The 22,034-nt window shown below is 36.0% G+C and overlaps 1 protein-coding gene across 1 annotated transcript in view; it reads left to right on the forward strand.

Moving 5' to 3' along the window:
• Window positions 1–22,034, forward strand: part of LOC137408792 (uncharacterized) — a 109,830-nt gene that overhangs the window by 10,601 nt on the left and 77,195 nt on the right. Inside the window, exons 5-13 of the mRNA XM_068095378.1 lie at window positions 409–450; window positions 1,121–1,216; window positions 4,297–4,433; window positions 5,411–5,615; window positions 7,697–7,963; window positions 10,696–10,818; window positions 11,885–12,072; window positions 18,717–18,867; window positions 20,661–20,801. Coding sequence (XP_067951479.1) covers window positions 409–450; window positions 1,121–1,216; window positions 4,297–4,433; window positions 5,411–5,615; window positions 7,697–7,963; window positions 10,696–10,818; window positions 11,885–12,072; window positions 18,717–18,867; window positions 20,661–20,801 — 1,350 coding nt within the window. The remainder of the gene's footprint in view (window positions 1–408; window positions 451–1,120; window positions 1,217–4,296; window positions 4,434–5,410; window positions 5,616–7,696; window positions 7,964–10,695; window positions 10,819–11,884; window positions 12,073–18,716; window positions 18,868–20,660; window positions 20,802–22,034) is intronic.

Consider the following 22,034-nt stretch of genomic DNA (forward strand, 5'->3'; position numbering starts at 1 on the left):
TGTACACCCTACTAGTTGTACATCCTACTAGTCATACACCCTGCTAGTCGTACACCCCACTAGTCGTACACCCTACTAGTCGTACACCCTGCTAGTCATACACCCTACTAGTTGTACATCCTACTAGTCATACACCCTGCTAGTCGTACACCCTACTAGTCGTACACCCTACTCGTCGTACACCCTACTCGTCGTACACCTACTCGTCGTACACCTTTCATCTGTACTGCATTACATTACACTTGTATATGGAATGTGTTGGGAGATGCAACATAAGCGTCCGTTCTGCGACAAAACTTACTGGATATCGATTCGTGTGCGTAAGGCTACTTAAGCCAGATAAGATCAGTGAATTTCTTTGATATCGTATTGATTTGTATTAATGACAAACCCTTCCATATATTTTAGGTGTTTGTCACATGCTCTCAGGTAGAAAACTTGAAGAAGCAGGTTTGTATTCATATTTACTTTCTGTAGTTGTTGATCTCTAACAAAATATGAGATACTCGCAGATATGACGAGGTAAACGCAGATATGATTCTATTATTAGACACGCTTAATGCTTAGCATTTATTTTCTAGACAAATAACAAGTTATCTTAAACAAAGTTTCACCGGAGAATATGATGAAAGACGCGGAATGTGATAAACTCTGTTCATAGTATCAAATGTTTAAAGTTAACCATGTAAATATTTGGTTACGTAATTCTAGTGACATTTCTGTGATTTTACTGATGGCTTGTTCTACAGCTCATGCTCAAGCATCTTTAACAATACTGTGTTATTCCACTGATGAAATCTCTCCAGGATAAAATTAAGCTTCTTGTTCCGCAGTCATTCTTGCATGATTTTGACATTCATATACTTCTTACTGAATTAGTATATGCAACAAATATTGTTGTTTCGTCACTTGTGGGTATAATGATATCAGATAATATAATGATATCAGACAGAAATCAATGTTTTAGATTATTTGGTTCTTCACTAGCTAGGACAACCGTGGTTTCTATCATATATAAAAAAACAAATATTTTTCTTCGTCTTCTAGTTTTCTCACCAGTACATCAATACATCTGAAGTGATTAAATTAAATCAGGTTATCTTATGCTTCTCCTTTGCAGACATATCTTCTTATGAAGAGCTCAACCCACAAAATACCACAGCATGGCTTCAGATTCTACATATGCAGTCTCTGTGTTGACACAGTTGTCTACAAGGTACTCAGACTATTGCTGTAATGTTAGTGTAGCGGTTTTTACTTTATTGAATGAGAACATTTTGAAAACCAGGATATTTTTATTCAACCGCGGCGGTAGATTTAATATGAGACTTGCTCGTGATTGGTCAATTTAGGCTTCATGCTATTTTTGTTTTTGGTGAGTCGATTTTTAAAAATTAATTTGATAGTTTCTGGTTTCAGATACATTCAAATTAATTTGAATGTTTTTGGTTCATTTTTCTATATGATTTGCTAGGTTTGGTGTGTTGACATAGTCTTTCCAATTAGACAGCGGCTATGGATCTCTATTGCTTAAACAGAAAGTACAGTGCACCCTCGAGATACGATGTTAATCCGTTCCAAGGTTGGCATCGTATGGTGAAAAAATCGTATGTCGGGGTATAGAACCCATTGTAATTATACAATGGAAAAATGCAAGGTAAAAATCGTCCAAAATTTTATAAAAATGCGGTACATATTGAAAATTAGTAACATAATAGTATGTTAATTTATGTTTTAGTATGTATTTTGAATTAATTTACTGAATTTCAATTTATTATCACAAAATTTTATCCTTCATAAGTTTGTCTTCACTTTCATTATAAAATTTAGCGTGTCTGGTTGAAACCTTTTTCAACCAGAATTCAATAAGAAAGGCCGAGCGATGCAGTTATCGAAAGCGGCCTCTCACACACTTGACCATTTAATGGCTACTGAAAAGAAAAATGAAATTTTATTAACTATTATACAGGACGTACATACCTTTGGAGTAACGTGACTTTAGCTGGTACATGTAGCGAATAAAGCAGAGAGGAGGTAAAAACGTATCAATGTTAATTATGTTGCTGTACACTTGAAGGTTAATTTAATACGCAATGAAATTGAATTTTTGGCAGGCGAAAAAAATTTGTCTAGTCCTGTCCAATTTTTCTTCTGATTTAAAAGAAAAAATGCTGGTGCAATGCAGAAAACTGCTAGCTAGCTAACGCTTGTAGAATGATCAAGAGAAGGTGCTACAGTAGCTTTTCTTGCATAAAACGTGCACAAGAATCAATGTAACCATACGTACAGAGTTGGTACGTATTTATACACTAGAGGACAAGGCTTTAACAAGTTTCAGAAAGTAATGTGAATGCATCAACTATTTTGAGCAGCTAGTTATATGAGTTACATACATACGATGAATTGTATTCACATAGGAGATAACAAGCCCATCTGCAAAGACATGGTTAAACAAGAAAATAAAACAAAACCAAAAGGAAACAAATAAAATGAATAAAATATGAAAAATGTGCCACACAAGAGATAAATAATATATATTATACATGTATTGTTTTAATGTACCATTCCACATCAGTAAATTAAACACTTGAAACATTTCTGCCAATGTGGGGGTTTTCTGTATCTTCTACCTCCTCGCCCTTACTAATTGGTTGCTCCTTTTGAATGCCGATCGCGTGCATGGCCTTCTAACTCCTTCAAATCTTTAGTCGTAAGCTTCTTCTTGCGCTTGCTTTAATGGAGTTCTTGTTTTAATAATAATTGCAAATGCTGATTGGTTGCGATCATATTCCTTGACGATGTTAATAATACGGGTGCCTTCTTCTTATTTACGACATCCTACTTTGTTGACATATAATTCATTTTTCCTTCGTTTTGTAACGTTTGTATCGGTCTCAGATTCCATAGCTAACGAATTAAATGTAGATACTTGTAGTTATATACGTACGCTGACTTAATAGTTTATAGTAAAAGATATAATAACGCTACAAATGAATATTTGCTCTCGCTTGTGTATTTTACACGAAATTTTCTATGCGGAATGCTGACATGAGAGAAGTCGATCATCCTGTCTCTTCTAAACATTCTGAAAATTTTTTCGGCAAACTATATTTCGGTGTCTTTTTTATTTCGACGTGCGTTATGAGCACACTGACCGCCAAATTTTAACTCGGGCGAAACCTTTCTCACAATCGTATGGTGAAATAAAGTTCGTATAGCGAGGTGAAGATCTCACAATGTTTGACTTCGTAAGGTGAAAAAATCGTATATCAGGGTAATCGTATCTCGAGGGTACACTGTACTTTACATTATACAATGTACTTTACAGTATATTACTTCAGTCGCTTTGAATTAACTGCTTGAGCCTTTGTAGATGCTGGTTTGCCATCCTTTACCACATTTCTCCATCTTTTCATGTCTTGTGAGAATACTATTCTCACAAGACATGAATTCTTCATGAAGAAGTATTCATGAAGAATAATATTTTCACCGTTATCTTATTATGCTAACGGTGATTAGCTTTTCTCTCTTTGGCCCGGTGTTCTATTTGCTCTGTATTGCTCAATTTAGAAATCATACTTACTAAGTTTCCATGGAGCGGTCGGTAGTGTAGCGTCACCTGAGTGCCCAGTACCGAAGTGTTACAGCGGGCCAACAAGCGGATCATGTTTTCATAGCAGGGCAATGGTTGCGCGGCACTTTATGTCAAGGTTATTTCTTTAAGAGGTCAAGTACAAAACAAACCCTGGATGATCAGAAGAAAAAACCGCTACTTTTATGGTTCTATTCGCTATGCACATGACACTAGTTTATCAACAGCTTTTATTTCTACTGCATCGAACTATTATACAACTAAATTGGGGTGTTTTAACAACAAAATCTTTTCTGCATATGAAGCAACAGGGAAGCAAGGCCTGTACACACGCGCAAGTACGCCGCTGTTGGTCACTAAGACCGTTTTGAAGGCACAAGAATGGCACATCGCGCGGATGTTGTGCTTCCAAACAGTGACACTGAATCACGACAGAGTGAGAGTGACACGGCTGTTTCCATGATGTCGTTGCAGCTCTGTATGGGATTGTGTCCCCGTGCTATCATTGTATGGAGACTTAGTAATTGTCGGCCTGTATAGCGTTCAATTCATAAATCATATGACTCACATCATAAATGACTTAGTTAAAGTCGTGATAAGCTAGCTAGTCAAACTAACTAGTTACCAAACTAGTCTCACGGCTACACACTTATATCAGCTGCGTACATTTATGATTGAATTCTCTGACACGTTTGATTTTTCAGGGTCTGTTCACACCGAGGCAGCTTTTTACATACTTCTGGGATCTGCAACAGCCAGAGTTCCAAACAAAGATGGCCATGGTGCACAGCAGGTTCTCGACAAACACTTTCCCTAGCTGGGAGCGAGCTCATCCCCAACGGTTGGTTTAGGCTAATCTTAGATGATAGGTGTTCTAGAACTTAGTATGATATATTCTATACCTTTGTATGGTATATTATATACCTTAGTATGATGTATTCTATACCTTAGTACGATATATTCTATACCTTAGTATGGTATATTATATACCTTAGTACGATATATTCTATACCTTAGTACGATATATTCTATACCTTGGTACGATATATTTTATACCTTAGTACGATATATTCTATACCTTAGTACGATATATTCTATACCTTATTACAATATATTCTATACCTTAGTACGACATATTCTATACCTTAGTACGATATATTCTATACCTTAGTACGATATATTCTATACCTTGGTACGATATATTCTATACCTTAGTATGATATATTCTATACCTTAGTACGATGTATTCTATATCTTAATATGATATATTCTATACCTTAGTATGGTATATTATATACCTTAGTACGATATATTCTATACCTTAGTACGATATATTCTATGCCTTAGCTTAAGCTTCGGGTGTTAATGCCAGCTAATTCATCAAGTCAATAGTGTAGGATTTGCATGGCTACACATACAACTTTCTATGATCAAATTTCTATCAAATTTTTAGCTTTAAACATTTCAGCTATTTATTTTATAATCAAGTTTGCCCCATCGATGCCTGTCATCATGCGCAGGTGACTCATATCACATGTATTCAAGTTACCAGGCAAGACCAACAACGCGCTGGTTTTCTCTCATATATCTGATTTGTGGTGATGCTCTGCTGGCCCTTCTAAGATACCGCACGAAACATTCAAATTTCAAAGTCTAAAAGTTTGAATGCGTCTCAGGACTAGGAATTAACCACAAATAGTTGTGATGTCACTAAGAGGTCACTAACGGGCCATGTGGTTTCACAGATGATATCAGTCATTATTTACTTGAAGTATAGCTTGTCATCGATTGTTTTGGCATGACTCCATTCCTATGTAGATATCTGTGCCACAATGGTGAGATCAACACACTACGAGGCAATGTCAACCTGATGAGAGCTAGAGAGGGAGTGATGAAGTCTAACATATATGGAGATGATCTTTCCAAGCTCTACCCCGTTGTAGAACATGGCATGTCTGATTCTGGTAGCCTTGACAATGCCCTTGAGTTTCTCATACATGCTGGGGAGCGGTCTCTTCCCGAGGTTAGTGAGATAATAATGAACCGAGGCATGAATCCTATGTTCTGAAGGGAGCAAATCATTTAGGCTAAACTGAAAATGAATATCTAACAACACAAAATTAATATCCTGAAATATTATTTAACATTTTTAATGCCAGATGATTTTATCTAAATTTAATTTTATGTTGGTAATAGAATATTTTAAACATACATATGTGACTAATAATACCATGTTTTATACTGGTCAGACTCGCTGCCTGCAAGATTTCTGACAGTAAATTAAGTTTTTAATGTTTTATTGCATTAAGCGGGATCTATGCTGAAATCACAGGCTTTTAATTTATAGTATTCTGGTTGGCACTGCCTCGGTTAAGAAATGATTGAAGTCACAATATCCTTAAAGTAAAGCTAGTTATAAGCGTGTAGGTTCCTAGAATAGGAAACTTTAAAAACTATAACAGCCAATAAATTTGTGTCACATATTAGTTGGATAGCCTTATTTGGTCATTTTATGGTAATTCTACATCCTTGTATATAGCTAAGGTGAAGGAAAAAGGTGTTAAATAAAGTTTTATAGTCCAGAGTGTCTACCAACTGTTAGAGTGTCTACCAACTGTTAGAGTGTCTACCAACTGTTAGAGTGTCTACCAACTGTTAGAGTGTCTACCAACTGTTAGAGTGTCTACCAACTGTTAGAGTGTCTACCAACTGTTAGAGTGTCTACCAACTGTTAGAGTGTCTACCAACTGTTAGAGTGTCTACCAACTGTTAGAGTGTCTACCAACTGTTAGAGTGTCTACCAACTGTTAGAGTATCTACCAACTGTTAGAGTGTCTACCAACTGTTAGATGGTGCATCAATATTAAAAGCATGAAGTTGAATGCTAGAAGTCATTTGAGATGCATAGAGTAATTTACAATTTTATTTTATTACAACAAATTATAGTGAGAAATTTTGAAGCAATGACTGACTCTCAATTATTTGAATTTGATTGAATAAATACATATTTGATCAAAAGTAGAGCACTTTTTTATATACAAAAAGGTTTCATGCTAATACGGTGTAAGTTGTGTTTTGGTAACTAGCGTGTTTTCAGCCTCCATGATATTTATAGTAGCATGTGAAAGTTGGCTACATGCAAATGGTATCATTTGTGAGACGATAACTCCAAAATATACAAATCAGTAATTCATAAACCATGCTCTGTTTAATCACCTGCAGACAAGAAATTAACGAATGAGAGATGACATAATATTGTAGCTAGAGACATCGGCTAGTCTTTTTATTCATTAAATAGTTATAGTAGTTCGAGTACTTTATCACCTTCTTGGCTATATATATTATACATATTATAATTTATATATTATAGATATTATAATATATAATACCTACAATATATGTATTGTATATCTGTCACCTGGTCCTTACTCCTGGTTGCAATTTACTCCAGAAAAAACTCAACATTTCTCAGATGGCTGGGAAAAACAGGTGTTTACCGGAAAAATTAGGAAACATTGGTTTTACTGGGAAATACATAAATATAATAAACCCTATATCTATGGGTTTACTGTATCTATGGGTTTACTATATCTATGGGTTTACAATATCTATGTGTTTACTATATCTATTGGGTTTACTATATATATTGGTTTGCTATATCTATGGAGAGTTGCTACAAGTTCTTCCATCTGTTATCAAGTAGAACATGAATGAAGCAGTTCTGCAGTTTACAGTGTACAGCACGTGATAATCAGGCCTGCTTCATCAGCTGCCCTGGAAGTAACATTTAGTGTTGTGCAGACTAAAATCCGCCACTGGCTTGGAATAGATAAGTCTGCGAGTGGTATTGTGTGCCACACACCTGAAAGTTGTCGATACAAACCGAAAATATCACAATTACTGTACAGTCATTAAATTACAAAGTTGAGTTTAGTCTTTATCATTTAAAGGGCCAAAGGGATGAGTTTAGGATTATATAACGTAAAATCCCGATAGCGTAAATGTTTGGGGAATGAATTAGGAGCATTAACATTGTAGGAGCGTCAACTGTTAAAAATTAACAGTTTTTTGTTATACTAATCGCAGTAATGTTTAATTGTTTAGGCTATCCTCACAATGGTTCCTGAGGCTTGGCAGAATGATGATAACATGCCATCGGACAAAAAAGCCTTTTACCGCTATAACTCGTTCAGCATGGAACCCTGGGATGGGCCAGCTCTGCTTGCTTTCTCCGATGGGAGATACACAGGGGCCGTTCTTGACAGAAATGGGCTGCGGCCCAGCAGATACTATCTCACCAGCCAGAACTTCCTATACATGGCGAGTGAGGTCGGGGTGTGCACTGTTGCCCCGCAGGACGTTGTGCAAAAGGTAAGAGCTACATAAGCAAAGCTAATAAACGGTGAAACAGCTGTCACAATTTCTTGCTTCACAAATATAGTTGCACTTACTACAGGAACATAACAGCAAGGTCCTCTATTAATTTAGCTTTTATCTATAGCCCTAGGTGAATGTCCGGCGTTGCGCGGGGATAAAAAGGTTTTTGCGCAGAAAAATTATTTTAATCAAAATATACAGCATTTACCATATGAACTTTTAAATGAAGTTGTTTGTTTATTTCTGTGGGTGCTATAAGTTTATTTACGTTTATGCTATATATACATACATGTACTAGCGGAATGCCTGGCATTGCACGCGGAGTAAACTACCAAATGAATAACTTACTCGGCACAAGCAAGTTATAATAAAGTTAAGCTTACCTAGTACTAAAATAGTTGCCGTGTTTGCAGAAAGCTTGATAATCATTTCTCTAAACGTAACTGTCGACCATGCTAGGTGATTCAACTGTCAAGCGCTTTAGGCGTGCGTATTTTACCTGATGCAATGTCTTAATTAACATTTATCGCTTGGGTACTGTAGTCTAAAGGCGTAGTCACACGAGCGCCGAACAGACTTAGGTTTGGTTCGGAAGTTGTTTTACTTTGGTTCGGCTAAGCCACATGTCACACAGCATCTGAAGTCACTTCGCTTCCTACATACCATACGTATAGAGAAAGGACACTGTTTCATTGGTAGTTTTTATGTATTTGAGCTAAATATTTCTATTGTAAACAAAAAACTTTGAGGAACAATTATTAATTATAATTACGCAGCAGATTTATCAGAAGATCGTTTAGCTGCTCAAAATAAATAACTCGATACAAAGATTTTGCCAACCCTTCCCATCAACACAATTATATTTTTTATTAACATATGAATGTTTTTCTATGCGGAGTACATAACAAACGAAAACAGTATTTATCATAGTACTGTGGTTTTACATAAATAAATCAGTCAATCAGTCAACGATACTTCATCAGGATGAGTATGACAGATTAGTTATATTCTACATGAAAGAAAATCACAACCATTCTCTTACATTTATGCAAAACTTAAGTGCAACATCTTACATTTATGCAACACAATCACAAGTCCGGGTGAGCCTTGTCGTAAATCGATTCATGTTGTTTATTTAACGAAATAAAAGTACCATCCCATTTTTTTTTTAACTTTGCTCAACGCACTCAAGAAAAAATATGACGCGTGCTTGCTAGAATTTTAATTAGCCAATAAGAGCAAGGGTTCGCCACAAAATCTCGAGCAGGACTGAAATGGTTCGCTTCGGCCAGAAATGTCTTTGGCCGAACAGTTTACAACTGACAGCGGCGTCTTTTTGTGTCGTTTAATTCGTTTCGGCTCTCATGTGACCACCCTTTAAAGGCCTGTGCACCGTATTACTCAAATAACATTTAGCTGTGCGATGGACTGCAATGATTAGCTATGTTGACCTCACCACCAACTATAAGGTGTACACACTACGACCGCTAACCAGTGACGGCTAACCAACAGCCAATAGAAATTACGAAATTATATCGCGCGTCTTTTTGTTATCTTCTAATTATCTTATTATGTACTTCATTGTGACTGTAGTTCTAAACCACGCTTGCCGAATGACATTGACATCGATCTTCACAACTGTTGAAATTGGATTCGATGCCGTTAACAAACAGCCAATCAAGATGCTAAATTGCGATCATCGGTATCAAAGTTCAACATGTTGAAAGTCCATCTCATCGTCGCTAGTAACGATTTTGTTAGCCGCTGATCACAAAGTTATGTCATACTAGCTCATTGTTGCGGTCCATCGCACAGCTAATCGTTGATTTGAGCGATAGTGTGCACGGGCCATTATGGTTACGTCTGCCACTTTATGATCTGAAAGTTCTGAGATCAAATCCAGAGCAGCTCAGATTTTTCATTTCAAGATTCCAATCGCCATAACTGGACACAGGATTAAACAAAAAGACAAACATTGAGATATATATATATATATATATATATATTTATAGCATTGGAAAATCTGGGCACATCTTTTTCCTAGTAATTCAAGATTGCTAGATGAAGCTACACACTTGCTGGAAATGTTTCAAGAAGTGTTTCAGTTTTTCACACAACACACGTGTTTAGCTACACACTTGCCTTTTGAATATCTTTACTTGTTGATAAGGAGACCTACTTTCGTACTTGTACCAATAGACTTGCCAAACCATGTCCAATTTTATATATAGCCATTAAATGTGATAGAGGTAGTAGTGAACCATCCTAATTGACTGGTCACTCTTGTATACTACATTTGTAAGCTAAAATCAATGATAAGAGAAAACAGTCAAGTTTATTGCTTCATTTCTAGTTCTACCTGAAAGTTGCACATACATATGCAAATACACGTACCAATACAAATACACGTACCAATATTAATACACGTACCAACACAAATACATGTACCAATACAAATACACGTACCAATACAAATACACGTACCAATACAAATACACGTACCAATATAAATACACGTGCCAAAACAAATACATGTACCAATACAAATACCCATGCTAATACAAATACATACACCTTACATGATGACACTCATCAGATATATTGTAGGTAAACGAAAAGAATGCACCTTATGCTTTTGCTGTTAAATAGAAAGTGAAACTTCTCATGTGCTCGTGCTGTTATGAGCCAGGAGAAAGAGGAGCCTGATGCTTGGATATCTGTTTCAGGGAAGGTTGAAGCCAGGCAGGATGCTCTTGGTAGACACTGACTTGAAACAGTTTAAAACAGATGTTGAGATAAAGAAGGAGATGGCAGCCCTCAGACCTGTGCAGGAGTGGATTAAAAATGAGGTGAGACAACCAAATCCCGTGGCACCACAACTTACGGTGTAGTATTCTTTTGTTTTGCAATGCGCTTGTTCTCTTTTGTAAGCAGAAATATAGCGGGCTCATTCTCCACTCCTCTCTTCCTTGCTAGGGCTCTCTCATTCTCCACTCCTCTCTTCCTTGCTAGGGCTCTCTCATTCTACACTCCTCTCTTCCTTGCTAAGGCTCTCTCATTCTCCACTCCTCTCTTTCTTGCTAAGGCTCTGTTTTTAACCCCTGAATGACTGTTCATGTTCAGCCTTTATATATTTCCCTTTTGTATCCTATTCGCGAAGCTTTAGACAGGCGTGCTGAGTGCAGCTTTGAAAGTTGAATTATTAAGATTAGTGGATTTGTATCAAGTGCGGCAGGTTTTGTAAATATGATGCTAAATTATGGACCTTGAGTTCTCTATGTAATAAACTCATTTGTATGTCAGAATAGCGGCAGCTTACTTCCATTTAGATCGTTAAATATCGAGACCAAATGTTCACGGTGCCAGCTTTGATAGATTCTCAAGGCCATGACTTTTACTCTGTTTAATTTCCAAGGTTTTGCTTATCAACACTTGCAATAGTTCTTCTATGGAGTTCCATAGAAAAATTGCCTAGTCCATTTAGGAAAAATAGTGACTGCTTATTGAATGCTCTGTTCAGAAATACCAGATCATTGGTTCAGATAAGCATCGATTTATGATTGAGAAACTTTTGTTAAATATGACATAAAATACGTTGTCTCCTACAGTATCTTTTGATGATAACAATAAAAGCAAATACAGTTCTGTACTTTCAACTCTTACAATATTTTTTACCTAACGCACAAACACTTAATGGTTGTCCAAGAATGTTCTAGAAATCACTTGGCTAGAGTGTTTGATACCAGATCACTAATTTTAATAAATGCAGAGTTATCACCACCTGCTTTTCACCCCAATAGGTTGATTGACTTAACATTAGCCCTTATAGCGCTATCTAGTTAATATGTTGAGCTATTACACCGGAGTTTACTGTTTAGCTGGCGTCTCATAATTGGCTGTGTCATTCTTCAACAGATCACCTTAGAAGACCTCTATGCCCACCATAATCCCAAGAATGTCACTGAGGTAAACCCCAACATATCAAGTCGGACACCTGTGGATACTAAGGCTACGGGTATTATGGAGTGGGACAAGCGACTCCCCTGCTTTGGCTGGACTGTGGAGACAATTAACTTGCTTATAGCTCCGATGATTAAGTCTAAGTAAGCCATAAGCTATATATATATATATATATACAAATGTATGCTGTCTCTCCAGACGCCTCATAAGCTATATATATGCTGTCTCTCCAGATGCCTCATAAGCTATATATATGCTGTCTCTCCAGATGCTCCATAAGCTATATATATGCTGTCTCTCCAGATGCTCCATAAGCTATATATATATATGCTGTCTCGCCAGATGGTTCATAAGCTATATATATATGCTGTCTCTCCAGATGCCTCATAAGCTATATATATGCTGTCTCTCCAGATGCCTCATAAGCTATATATATATGCTGTCTCTCCAGATGCCTCATAAGCTATATATATGTATATGCTGTCTCTCCAGATGCCTCATAAGCTATATATATGTATATGCTGTCTCTCCAGATGCCTCATAAGCTATATATATGTATATGCTGTCTCTCCAAAAGCCTCATCAGCTATATATATATATATGCTGTCTCTCCAAATGCCTCATAAGCTATATATATATATATATGCTGTCTCTCCATATGCTTCATAAGCTATATATATATGCTGACTCTCCAGATGCCTCATAAGCTATATATATATATATGCTGTCTCTCCAAACGCCTCATAAGCTATATATATATATACTGTCTCTCCAGATGCCTCATAAGCTATATATATATATATATATATATATATATATATATATGCTGTCTCTCCAAATGCCTCATAAGCTATATATATATATGCTGTCTCTCCAGATGCTTCATAAGCTATATATATATATGCTGACTCTCCAGATGCCTCATAAGCTATGTATATACTGTCTCTCCAGATGCCTCACAAGCTACATGTATGTATATACTGTCTCTCCAGATGCCTCATAAGCTATATATATACTGTCTCTCCAGATGCCTCATAAGCTATATATATATATATATATATATATATATATATATATACCCTAGGACACTTATGTATTCGTGGCATCTAACTTTTGCATTTTCGCGGTGTCATTCTCTCGCGAAAATTTAATGTGCGAAACTAAACTATCATAACGATTGAGCGAAAAACGCCGAAGTTAAATAGCTTTGTTCATTGATATCCACATAAAATCGTCATATTAGAAATGCAGGCAATTTTCGTCTGTGGTTAGGCTCAATGGGAAATTTCTGGTAAACTCATAGCTAATACATTGACTGAGCAGCATGGCAAAGCAAATTAAGATGATATCAGTTTTGTCACCGAATTTGTAACTGATGAGGATGAAAGTCTGGTAGATGAAGTCATAAAATTGAAGAATGATTATTGTAGTGATGAATTTTATTACCAACCAAAAACAATATCAACCCTCATCAGGTCCAATCACATTATCTCTTTCACTGCCAACCATGTACAAATTCGCTATCGGCCTAGTGCCAGCCATTTTACCGAAATTGCCGATATTGCTTAATGATATGTATACAGTATTTTTTTAAGTTCAATCTCTATCTAGAACATTTTTGTTACATATTTTATTTTGCCAACATTTTAACCAATATTGCTATGCAAAAATTCAATGTATCTCTACTTGTGCGCGATGATAAAGCTATGTGAAGCTACGATCGATCCGAAGCTAAAACGATCCTCCACAATGTTCCTTACTCTTACAGAACTATTACTTTTACCACTGTCAGCGACAGTGTTGCTACTTTAATTATCTGAATCATGAAAATCTAAATCTTAATTGGCTATACTGTCATCATCAACTAGTTACCTGTTTTATGACTGGCCCGCGGTAGTTAATGAACTCACACAAAAATGTTCGTTTTTAGATTAGAAATTCTCAAACAAACGTTTAAAATTGCTTCGTTGGTTTAGGCTGATTTTATAGAAAAATCTTCGGACAACACTGTCAATTTCATAAAACCCTTATAGACCGTGGGTTATGTGGTCAACGAATAATAAAATCAGGTTACCACGCAATGGCTGAGAAAGTCCCAAATGCGTTAATGGCAGTGAAAGGGTTATACAGTTGTGGTTGTGCAGTTGGTTGTTGCCTAACTATTTTCTTCTTCTTGGGACTCCAGTGTGAAAGTCATGGCGGGAGGGACCTATATGCCAATGGTAGTCCAAGAAACAAATGTCAGCAAGTGATCAAATTGAATTATCGATCTCACCCACCTCACCCACCCAATTCAACCTGCGGTTTACAAATACGAAATAGTCCCAAATTGAATTTTTTTTTATCGGTGAACCGAACCTGAGGAATCTAATTATGTTTGTTCCACTGCATTTATTTTCACATCACTATAATTTCGCACTCATCAGAGCCGCGAAATTAAGTTGCAGCGAAACTTTACTCTGTGTGCTACTCACGAAACTAAATACTAGCAAAATAAAAGTGTCCTAGGGTATGCCGTCTCTCCAGATGCCTCATAAGCTATATATATACTGTCTCTCCAGATGCCTCATAAGCTATATATATATATATATATATATATATATATATATATATATATATATATATATATATATATATATATATATATATATATATATATACTGTCTCTCCAGATGCTTCATAAGCTATATATATATACTGACTCTCCAGATGCCTCATAAGCTATATATATATACTGTCTCTCCAGATGCCTCATAAGCTATATATATATATATATATATATATATACTGTCTCTCCAGATGCCTCATAAGCTAAATATATGCTGTCTCTCTATTTTTCTATCGTTTGCGATTTGCCTTTGATTTTGAGGTGATCTGACTGTCAGGATGTTTCAAAATTGAAATCGACAAAACTAGATTGCGGTTAAAATGCTCAGATCAAGCGACAGTTCGATTATGATGTCTATGATGGCAAAAAAATGCTGCAACTTGAGCGTAACTGCTGATATCGACAATATCAATGATCACAACTAGTGGCATCATTTTGCACGTAATTTTTGGAGTGTTTTAACCGTGATCAAGCTTTGTCGATTTTAATCTAGAAACATCCTGGTAGTCAAATCACCTAAAACATCGAAAACAGCGCAAATGATAAAAAATACCGATTCTTTTTGATAAAATCTACTAAAATTTTGTGCAATTTCATCTTGAATTTTATCTAGAAGATTGTTAAGATGACAAATCATTTTAAATGTTGTTTCCTCTAGACTTGTCAAGATGGTTAATCGTATTGCTAGTTTAAATTGCTAGTTTAAATTGCTAGTTTGCTGCTCAGACTACTGTTAGTAAAAATCCTTTGTCTTGTACAAGTTTTGGTGCCTGCATTGTCGGCCATTCCAATAACTTAACTAAACGTACACCTCCTATAACGTAGACTTCCTATAACGTATACCTATTTTAACATATACTAGTGCTGCACGATTAAGCGATATAATTCGATGTGACGATATATTTCAGTGAATGATTTTATGTTGGGTCAGTTTTCAAATCGATATGAATATCGAAGCCGATATTTTATCGAAATATCAACGTATTTTATTTTGCAAAATTGGAGTTGTCCATTCTCTTTATTGTAAAGAGGGGACAACTCATGTTTTTCAACCGATATTAACCAATTTCCTCTCATATCGTTCATGTTAAAGGTTGTTTTATCGTCATTGTAAATGCTGTCACTTTTAGCAATGATATTTTATAACTTACCCTAAAAATTAATTTAATTTTTAGCCTTACCTCGAAGGAGTACGTATCATTGTCTGATAATCATGACTAGCCTGTTGGTCACCTGTGATAATTGAAAAGTGCTATAAAAATTATTTGCAAAGTATTGGGTCACATGATCAGATTACGACTTGCCGATTAGACCAGGCCGAAACAAAACTGTAAAGTAGCAAGCATCTATATTTGATACGGAGTCTTTGGTAAAACCCGAAGTGTTTGTCATAAACTAGTGCTTCGATAAGTTTGATGTTGAGCTTTTTATTGGCCTTTCAATTCACATGAGAATATCACGTGACAAGACGATAACCAAATTTCATGGCTACGTCATCGAAATAAAGAGATTACAATCTACGGCGGCTTTTCGTTTTTGAGCTTTTAAGAGCTTATAACTTTTCCACACATTTGGCACGTAAGACACGGTGAATCTTTTGATACCAAATAACTGTAATGTGAATTTTGTTGCAAGTCAACCTTTAAAGTCTAATACTGAATATCGAAAGAAGACAACTCCAATGTTCGATATTTTTCGATATTCAATATATTTAGAGATCAAATAATCAAATGTACATGCAAAGATATCGTGCAGCACTAACGTATGCCTTCTATAATGTATACCTCCTAGAACGTATACTTCCTAGAACGTATACATCCTATATTGTATACCTTCTAATTTTTTTAAAGAATTAATTTTATATAAAGTTTTTGCTTTGTACTACATAAAGAATTCTATATAACATAAAGTTTCAAGTCAGTGCAAGCTCCAAAATTCGATTTAAGTAATGAGAATCTTCAGTACAGTGCACTCTTGAGATATGATGTTGATCCGTTCCAGGGTTGGCATCGTATGGTGAAAAATATGGGTATAGAGACCATTGTAATTATACAATGCAAACATCCCCTGGTAAAAATCGTCAAAATTTTATAAAAATGTGTACATGTTGAAAATTAGCAACAAATTAGTATGTTAACATTAGCAATTATAGTTATCTACAGTAACTGTATTGTATTTAGTGTACTTTAATGGTTATCTGCAATAAAATGCAAAGTTATAATGTTTGTACCAAATGCAGTACATACGGTAAGGAGTTCTTACCTTCAGAAGGTACGCATAACAAACTTTGAATTCACTTCAAATAAATTTAGCTTGCTAAACTCACACTTAAAACAAAGTTTCAGTATGTATTTTGAACTATTTTACTGAATTTCAACTTTTTATCACAAAATTTTATTGTTCAGCAGTTTGTGTCTTCACTTTCACTTTCACTGTCACATTTAGCGTGTCTAGTTGCAACCTTTTTCAACCTAATTCAATACCTAATTCAATGAGAAAGGCCAAGCGATGCAATTATCAAAAGCGGCCTCTTGCACACTTGACCATTTGAAAAGACCACACTTGGCCATCGAAAAGAAAAATGAAATTTTATTCATTATACAGGGTGTACATACCTTTGGAGTAACGTGACTTGAGCTGGTACATGTAGTCAGTAAAGCAGAGAGGAGGCCAAAAACGTATTAATGCTAATTATGTTGCTGTACTCTTGAAAATAAATTTAACACGTAATGAAATGGAATTTTTTTAGCAGGCTAAAAGAAGTTGTCTAATCCTGTCCAATTTTTCTACTGATTTAAAACAAAAAATCCTGGTGCAATGCAGAAAAGTGCTAGCTAGCTAAAGCTTGTAAAATGATTCAGAGAAGGTGGTACAGTAGTTTGTCTTGTATGAAATGTGCACAAAAATCAGTGTAACCATACATAAAAAGTTTGTACGTATTAATAGCCTAGAGGACAGGGCTTTAGCAAGTTCCAGAAAGTTATGTAAATGCATCAACTATCATGAGTAGCTAGTTATATATGAGTTACATACGTACTATAAATTGTATTTACATAGTAGAGAACAGGCCCGCCTGCAAAGACATGGTTAAATATGAAAATAAAACATAAAATCAAAATGAACTACACAAAATGAAATGAATAAAACATGAGAAACATGCCATACAAAGAAGATAAATAATGATATACATGATACATGCATTGTTTTTATGTACCAGTCTACATCAGTGAATTAAACACTTGAAATATTTCTGCCAATGTACGTTTTTCTGTATGTTCTACTTCCTCTCCACCACTAAATGGTTGCTCCTCTTGAATGCTGATCGCGTGCATGGCCTTTCAACTCCTTCAAATCGTCAGTCGTAAGCTCCTCCTTGTGCTTGCTTCAATGGAGTTCTTGTTTTAATAATAATTGCAAATGTTAATTGGTTGCGACCATATTTCTTGACAATATTAACAATGCGGGCGCCTTCTTATTTATTATGACCTCCAACTTTGTTGACATGGAATCATTTTCCTTCGTTTTGTAACGTTTGTGTCGGTCTCAGATTCCATAGCTAACGAATTAGATATAGATACTTGTAGTTACATGTATATATGTATGCTGACTAAAAGTTTATAGTAGAAGAGAGTATAATGCTAAAAGTGAATATTTGCGCTCGCTTGTGTATTTTACACAAAATTTCCCACGCGGAATGCTGACCTGAGAGAAGTCGGTCATCGTGTCTCTTATTAACGTTCTGAAACTGTATTTCGGCATCTTTGTTATTTCGACGTGCGTTATGAGCGCACCGACCGCCAAATTTTAACTCGGGCGAAACTTTTCTTGAACTCGTATGGTGAAATAAAATTCATATAGTGAGGTGAAGATCTCACAATGTTCAACTTCATAACTTGAAAAAATCGTATATCACGGTGATCGTCTCTCAAGGGTGCGCTGTAGTCTTAAAAGTAATGCATTCTATCTTGCCGCACTATGTCTTACAGGATTATATTATATACGCTAGTACCTTGGTAGTCTAGTTATAATTTATTGATATAATTCAAAGATATTATATTTTTATAATAAAATTCAGTGCCAATAATCATCCTTACGAATGATACTACAACTACTTCCTTACTACTACAGTTATATTATTGATTGGCTACATTTTTGTAACCAACACTGTGCTCATTTTAGAAAAGAAGCCTTGGGTTCCATGGGCAACGATGCTCCTCTCGCCTGTCTGTCCAGGTTTGCTCCCCTCATATATGACTACTTCAAACAACTCTTCGCCCAAGTCACCAATCCTCCCATTGACCCATTCAGAGAGAAGATTGTCATGTCTCTAGTAAGCAGGCCTATTTATCTCAGGATATATTGCTTGTATAGCTGTGTTTCCTACAGAGGGAGGGGGTCCACTGCTACTACCCACTTACACCTGTGAACTTAGTGATTTAATGGTGGCTGCCAAATTTGTTCACATCAATTTATTGTCCATGGAAATCCATAGCAGACGTGTGAAAAGTACAATTTCAACTGCAAGTAAAACAACTGGTTGCTATGCTGATAGGTTTCTAATAAGGGATAGATAGGTGCTATTTTTATTTCAGTCTGTAGCCACTTATCTGCACCTTATCTGCACCTGGACATTTAGAATTTTGTTACATGCCCATTGTCCATGACCAATGATAGGTCGATTGTCCATGACCAATGATGGGTCGATTGTCCATGACCAATGGTGGGTTGATTATCTAAAATGGCTATATAATCAAAATATGAAATTTTGATATTTGTCGGGTTAGTTTGTAGTACTCCAAAATATCGACATTTTTATTCATAATCAGCTGAATCCCCTGCGTTTTACGGGTAATAAAATAATTACCCAATGAATTGGGGTAACTTACTTTAGTACTTACTTTTTAGTACAGTAAGAGCCGCTTGTCAGAAGCCAGCTGAATAAACGTTACGTTATGCGCAAGGATCGATGCGATGTAATGAGTAGAACCACTAGTAATTCAGTGTATCTGAGTAGCCCGTGTGATGGAATGGGTAAGCTTGCTGCCTCCAGAACTTAAGGCGTTGAGCTCAGATTCAGTATCACAAGCATCTTTTTGCTAAAACTTCATCAGGTATAACTGATGGTGATGTACTTGATAGACAGACGAATGACAGACTGAGATTTATATAGATAAATTGTTTTCATAAAGCTCCATCTAAAGATTGATGGGCAGCATAATAAGAGCAATCGTATTTAAGTCGTGTCAAGGTCGGTGTCATGTGTTGCATAATTTCATTCGCGTGCGCTTTGACTTTTTTTTCTATATTTTTACTGTAATCCTTTATAAAAATAACGTGTTATGTTAAACTTCTATTTACCATATTCTTGGTTTTGTTAAAAAATAGCTACATTTTGGATCAAAATTTCAAGGCCATCATTATGTCGAGCAAATTTATAAATCGATTTTTGCTGGCATAATGTCAATCTTTCAAAATAGTTGTATCGAACTTCTAATGTATAGACGTTTGTGTCGATTGAAGTAGTGTCATGGACAGTGGCTTATAGATTAGCCCTGTTTGCCAGGGTTAATGCTCTGTGTGTGAGCTACTGCCACACAAGTCTTCATAAAGCATACTTTTTAGACCAATATCCCTTCGCAATCCATGAAAACAATTATACGAAAGCTGGGATTGAGTGTAGGTCTTCGTCCGCTACACATCCCAAGTACAGTGCAGTGAGTACCAGCTTATGTACTACAGGCAGCAGGCGCTTATGGCAGCAGGCACTAACAAATAGTTTCTCTCCTTTTTTCCTCTAGCTGTAAATAATCTATGATTTTATGCACGTCTTGCTCTAACTTCTTTCAAATATCTGAAATGGATTTGCAAGGTGTCAATAAAAAATTAGAATTGTCAAGTTGAAGTTGTCTTCCACTATAGTTGTCACTACATACTACAAACATTCTCTCATTTCTTTTTCTATTTGCTTTTTGGATTAATTTGTTTCTTAATATCTTCGATAACCAGTGATATTAATTAAAGCTAAACATGCCTTGTAGGGTTTTAAATCATAGCATATGTGACATTAAATTTGAATCAGAAAGTTACAATATATTTAGATTTTGTCGTAATTTTTTGTGTTAGGCCTGTCCGATTGGACCCGCTGGAAACATCCTAGAACCAAGTGCTGAGTGGGCTCAGAGGCTGTTTCTTGATCAGCCTATCCTCTCCCTTAGCGATTTGGAGGTCATCAAGGCCACGACCTATCGTGGATGGAAAGCTAAGGTAAAGTAATACAATGGAGTTTTGATGTTTGTTTGCATTCAACCGATTGAAAACAAGCTTTTACTTTAGTAGACAGTAGATGCTACTGACAAGCGCAAGTACCATGTATGTTATATTAGTAATAATCCTAATCAATGCGGTGGGTCTACAAGGTAGCTTTATTGTTCAATATAAATATAACTTTATGGTTAGCTATTAGCTATACGGTAGTAGCATCTCTAGGTTTAATTTGTTTGAATACGCCTCTTGCTTTCAATATACTTGCGCAACAACTTGAAGGAGAAAAATCTTTCCTTTTATTACTCATCTTGAACTATAGACATTGTCAGTTGGGACCCTTATGTTACTCATCTTGAACTATATGCATTGTCAGTTGGGACCCTTATGTTACTCATCTTGAACTATATGCATTGTCAGTTGGGACCCTTATGTTACTCATCTTGAACTCTATGCATTGTCAGTTGGGACCCTTATGTTACTCATCTTGAACTATATGTATTGTTAGTTGGGACCCTTATGTTACTCATCTTGAACTATATGCATTGTCAGTTGGGACCCTTATGTTACTCATCTTGAACTATATGCATTGTCAGTTGGGACCCTTATGTTACTCATCTTGAACTATATGCATTGTCAGTTGGGACCCTTATGTTACTCATCTTGAACTATCTGCATTGTCAGTTGGGACCCTTATGCTACTCATCTTGAACTATCTGCATTGTCAGTTGGGACCCTTATGTTACTCATCTTGAACTATATGCATTGTCAGTTGGGACCCTTATGTTACTAATCTTGGACTATATGCATTGTCAGTTGGGACCCTTATGTTACTCATCTTGAACTATCTGCATTGTCAGTTGGGACCCTTATGTTACTCATCTTGGACTATATGCATTGTCAGTTGGGACCCTTATGCTACTCATCTTGAACTATATGCATTGTCAGTTGGGACCCTTATGTTACTCATCTTGAACTATATGCATTGTCAGTTGGGACCCTTATGTTACTCATCTTGAACTATATGCATTGTCAGTTGGGACCCTTATGTTACTCATCTTGAACTATATGCATTGTCAGTTGGGACCCTTATGTTACTCATCTTGAACTATATGCATTGTTAGTTGGGACCCTTATGTTACTCATCTTGAACTATATGCATTGTCAGTTGGGACCCTTATGTTACTCATCTTGAACTATATGCATTGTCAGTTGGGACCCTTATGTTACTCATCT

The sequence above is a fragment of the Watersipora subatra genome, chromosome 11, assembly GCF_963576615.1.
Source record: "Watersipora subatra chromosome 11, tzWatSuba1.1, whole genome shotgun sequence".
NCBI lineage: Eukaryota > Metazoa > Bryozoa > Gymnolaemata > Cheilostomatida > Watersiporidae > Watersipora > Watersipora subatra.